A 5,000-nucleotide genomic window follows, 5' to 3' on the forward strand; every position below is an offset into this window, starting at 1 on the left:
TATCGACTTGTCTGTTAACATTGGCGTGGGAATAGTAACCTCATCCCTATATATATATATATATATATATATATATATATATATATATATATATATATATATATATATATATATATATATATATATATATATATATATACACATTCATGCATCCATATTTATGCATGCACATTCATGCATACACACTAAGAACTTGGAATAGAGTTAATATGGCAGCAATCTATTCACTGTACAAGAAAAGCAGACCTGAAAATGCATGAATGATTGATGTAATGTGAATTCCAAAATGCTTGAAGGTGAGGGTATGAAGAAGTCAAACCAAATCGTGGAGACTTGCTAGGTATGAAAGGTTGGCGGGATAATATGGTACTGATGGCGCAAGTAACCAGATGACCTATGTGTATAAGGTGGGCTTGCATGATGGATAAGTTCCATATAAATGGAAAACAGAAATAAGTGCTTTAAAGCATAAGTAAAACGAAGATAGATGATTTTGTTACAAGTTCTTAGAATAGCTGTAGAGACGTACAATAAGGTTTTCATCGAGAAAGTAAAACAAGAAATAATAACGGTAGAGCAATGGGAATCTAGTCAGGTAAGATGTATTTCTAATAAAACAGTTACGTCGAATATTTGAGAATTACATGAGGAAGGCTTCTCTAGTGTACATAGACATAGATAGATCATGCAATGAAATTGACAGGAATGAAAAATTTCAGTAGTTGAGGAGGTATAATATATACTATTAGATTTGCAGAGTGATTACAAGTTTTTACTAAAAGTTTAAAGGCCGCTCATGAATGGCAGATGGAAGAGACAGTGACATTGCCCTATCAAGCAGGACAATGTCATACAGACTGACCATATATACACATGACCAGCACCCAAGCCCAGTCTTCATCCAATATAGGACCAAGGAAGGCCAGGCAATGGCTGCTGATAACTCAGCAGATAAATCTAATGGCTCCCCCAAACACCTTCATACTTTGCTCACAAGGATGGTGAGGTTGCCGTGACCAAAGGAACTAACGAGTCTGAGCGGGACTGGAACCCCAGTCTGTCGATCACCAGTCAGGGACACGTCCACATCTTTGATGCCTTCGCCAAAATCGAAGATTTTGCGAAGCATATGTATTCACCCCTGTCTGTTTATTTGTCACTGAACAAATTTACAAAAGAAAAAAACCCACTGTACCGATTTTGACCAAACTTGGTCGTCTTGTTGGGTATGAACCCAATGATGAATCTGTAAAATTTTGAATAAAGTAAATCAAAGTACAAGTACGCAACAGTACTCTGAAAATAATCGCAATATTAATTTTTTGTTTGTGAACAACATTACGCAAAAACTACTGAACCAATGTTGGGGATGTGGGGTTTGACTCAAAGACAAATCCATTAGATTTTGAAGAAAATACATCGAAGTAGAAGGTACGCAGACGAGTTGAGAGCAAAATAAGACTGCTTGGCGTGGCTATGGCATGCTCTTTTCTGAGTGCCACTCTAGTTTGAATAGGTAAATTTAGAAGGGAGTGAATGACTTAATGTAGCATTGGCGTCTGAGACAAGATTTGGTTGTATCTTGATACCTATTTAATATATTCATAAGTAGAGTAATGACAAAAGTCAAAATATATAAATAATGCAGGTGATAGTTCATGGCATAAGAAAGCAATCTTTAAATGTTAAAGGTGTCTGGTTTCAGTTCCAGTTCCATCAGAATAGATGCTCACCAGAACGTCAGCCGAGCAAGCCCAAGCCCCACTGTGGTGCACTACCACAGCAGTGGCCTCCCCCAGTAAACAGCTTAAACTCACGGTCCCGGGCGGGGATCGATCTGCTGCCATGCGAATGCCAGGCAAACACGTTACCACTGTACTAGCCAGGAGGCTTTGATTGAAGTGGTCAGTGGCCGATGTCAGTAAATAATAGAGCATTGGTTTGTGTCAGTGAAGAGAAGCTATAGAACCTGATTCATGAACCTAAAATCTTTCTGTAGATGAATAGCGTCAGTAAAAGAAAAGATACACATGTATAATATAGGGCAATGGCAGTTATTATAAATTTTGGAAATTGGACTTGTTTTATATACATACAGTATTTTGGAGTAAATTCAATGTATTATGGTAGGAGGAGATAAGATATAAACCGTAGAATAGGTCATGCATAGATCTTAGTATTGCTGTAAAACGTCAGAAATAGGAGAGTATGTGAAAGAAAAATATGGGATGCGGAACTCACCCTTTCTTTGCGATGTATAGTGCAGTTATTGAATATGATAAAGGAATAATTAAAAGGCAATATCTATGTTGTATGCATAAGAGGACAGGTGAGAATTGTAGATATATGACCCGATAAAATAATAATGTAGGTAAAAAATATACTCTATATCAATCAAGGTGTTCTGAGATGAATTTCTCCCTGTAACCAATAAACGATGACATTTTTAGGATGAGGTAGTGTTAAGTGGGCAGTAATACCCAAGATGAATGAGAGCGTATGAAGAACTGCAGAGATTGCTGCAGTTTTTTTTTTAAAGGAGGTTCATTGAGCTGCTGGTGATACTTCTACGTAAATGCATTAAGTTGCTGGTTCAAGAGAATATCAAAACTCAGAGTAATTGCAAGTTCGGAAAATTAGTACTGAATAAGAATAGATTTCAACAACTGTTTTGATAAACAAACTCCATTCAAAACGTAGATAACATGTTAAACAATATCTCTATTATACCTTAACTAATAGTAGAAAAGTATTAGATATATAATGATTATGATAAAAGCTATATCCTCACCTGATAATATTAAAGTTCAGGAAAATAAACTTAGACCTAGACCTACAGCTTATAAAGAAATTGCTAGGAAGGTCTAAGGAGCACATCAGCTCCTTATAGTCCAATTTTGATAAGCTATCTTTATGACTGGCCTATTATATCTCTTCATTCCGGACCTTTAATTATCATCTGCTGGGTATGAAGTATTTTTCTTATCTTATAATCTATTCAAAAAAATTTAGAAGTAGAGAGATTGACCTTAAAAATAATGAGTCATGCGATTTCATAGACATATGTGATACCCTCTAGATTTTGATTCATTGGTTTCCTATAGACACCTTAATGAATGAAAATGGTTTTCATAAATAGATGAAATGGAAAAGAAAATGTGTGAAGAATAGAATCATCTACTCGCGGGATGGTGAGACAAGAGGACTACTTAAAGGAAACTAATAGAACAGAGGAAACAGGAAGGAAAAATTTCCATAAGAAGTAGAATCCTTCAAAGCAGAGAGAAAGCAAAGAGATGAGTAATCAGAAATCAGAAAGCACTGAGCAGGAAGATATAGCCAACAGGAATTATATGAGACCCTATAAAAATTTTTTGGCCAATCAAGAGCAGATATAAGACTTAAAAACTAAAAAAAAAGGCTAACCTTTAATTCAGAGTTCTTTCCCTTTGCCCTTTTATAAGAAGGAAGAAAAAAGAAAGTCAATAAAAAAGGTCCTTACCACATGGTCCATCTGAAGCCACACTGAGAGTGAGCCCAGACGTGGACCCCTTGCAAAGGGCAATTTCAAAGAGACATTTGTTGTTGTAGGTGACTCCATCCGTGCCACACACAGGGTCATATATTTTGGTGCAGGCTTCAGGACATCCTTCGGAGAAAGAGGGCGGCAGAGGATTAAATACAGCTGGATCTGAGAAGCCTCCATCGTCTTGAGGTGAAGGAGGAGGAAATGGAATAACCCCACTTCCAGGGGTATTATCCAGGACTGGAACCTCGGCAGGTGGAGAGAACGCCGGAGTTCCTAAGGCTATCGAAGCTGAGGGAGAGAATTGTTATTAGCTTGGATATGTTTGAAGAAAGTTATTTACGAAGTACCTCAAACCCTTTCTTATGAATTTTTTTGTGGACGCTGTAATTGTAATTGATGCCTTCATTTAACCACATATAGTTGATTTAATCATATTTTACATTCCTCAAAAAGGTAGAAGCCAAGAACCAGCTTTCTTTGGTTAGACAGTTATTCATGAGGAAAATAGTGAGTGGTAGACGAGTGTCATACAATGCTTAATTCTTATAGGATCACAAGAATTTTTGAATATTATTCCTTACAGAATCAAATGGCAAACGAATGAAGCAGCTATAAATATCTAAAGATTTACAGATGCACCTCTAATAAAGAAAAATGAGGTAACTTATAATTTTTTCAACCTTTCCAATCCTCCAAAAAGTCTTACCACTAAACTATTTTTTTATAGACTGGAAATGAATTACAAGGCTCACTGGCTGTGCAACGGAAAGCTAACTCCACATAAGGCGGTGCCGTGATGACTTCAAACTCATTTCCACCATAAATAGCCGTTTACGATTCTTGCCAAGGTTGGGAAGGATGTTACAAACCGTGTGGTGCGATTATTCGAGACACTTATTAAGAGTCAGCTGTCAAATTTATGTTATTTATTGAAGTAAGAACTATTTTTACGAATTCACCTACCTATTTATTTATATATTTATTTACTCAGATACCTATTTATTTATCTATCCATTTCCAAATTCAATTATTTTGATATACCTTTCTAGGAAGCAATATAAGATAAAAAATCATAAAGGCATAATTAGATGAAACATTTTATAAAACTAAAAAAAAAAGGAACAGTTATACCAAAACGGAAAATTTGACAGAAGGATAAAATCACGAACTATGATCCTTGTTTATGAGAAAAGCTCTGAAAGACAAGTAACGGATGGCTAAGGTCAAAGTAGAGGATAGCCTTGGAAGCATCGCTAATATAGCGTGAGCTAAGACCAGGGATGCAATTGCAAGCGTTGCACGAGCGTTAGAATAAGCCCAAATTCACAAAGCGTAATGCAGACCCATTAGACATCATGTAAAGGTCAAAGTTTCAAATCCTGACGTTATGCATCGTAACACAGACTTATATGTTTGTTCATATATATGAATACATCTGTTTGCATATATGTATATATATATAAATTATATA

The 5,000-nt window shown here is 35.9% G+C and overlaps 1 protein-coding gene across 2 annotated transcripts in view; it reads right to left on the minus strand.

Annotated features, from left to right (window-relative positions):
- LOC137627732 (serine protease inhibitor dipetalogastin-like) overlaps window positions 1–5,000 on the minus strand; it is a 129,290-nt gene that overhangs the window by 14,822 nt on the left and 109,468 nt on the right. For both annotated transcript variants that reach the window (XM_068359006.1, XM_068359007.1), the window contains exon 4: window positions 3,503–3,817. In XM_068359006.1, coding sequence (XP_068215107.1) covers window positions 3,503–3,817 — 315 coding nt within the window. The remainder of the gene's footprint in view (window positions 1–3,502; window positions 3,818–5,000) is intronic.

Source organism: Palaemon carinicauda, chromosome 35 (assembly GCF_036898095.1).
Source record: "Palaemon carinicauda isolate YSFRI2023 chromosome 35, ASM3689809v2, whole genome shotgun sequence".
Taxonomy (NCBI): Eukaryota; Metazoa; Arthropoda; class Malacostraca; order Decapoda; family Palaemonidae; genus Palaemon; species Palaemon carinicauda.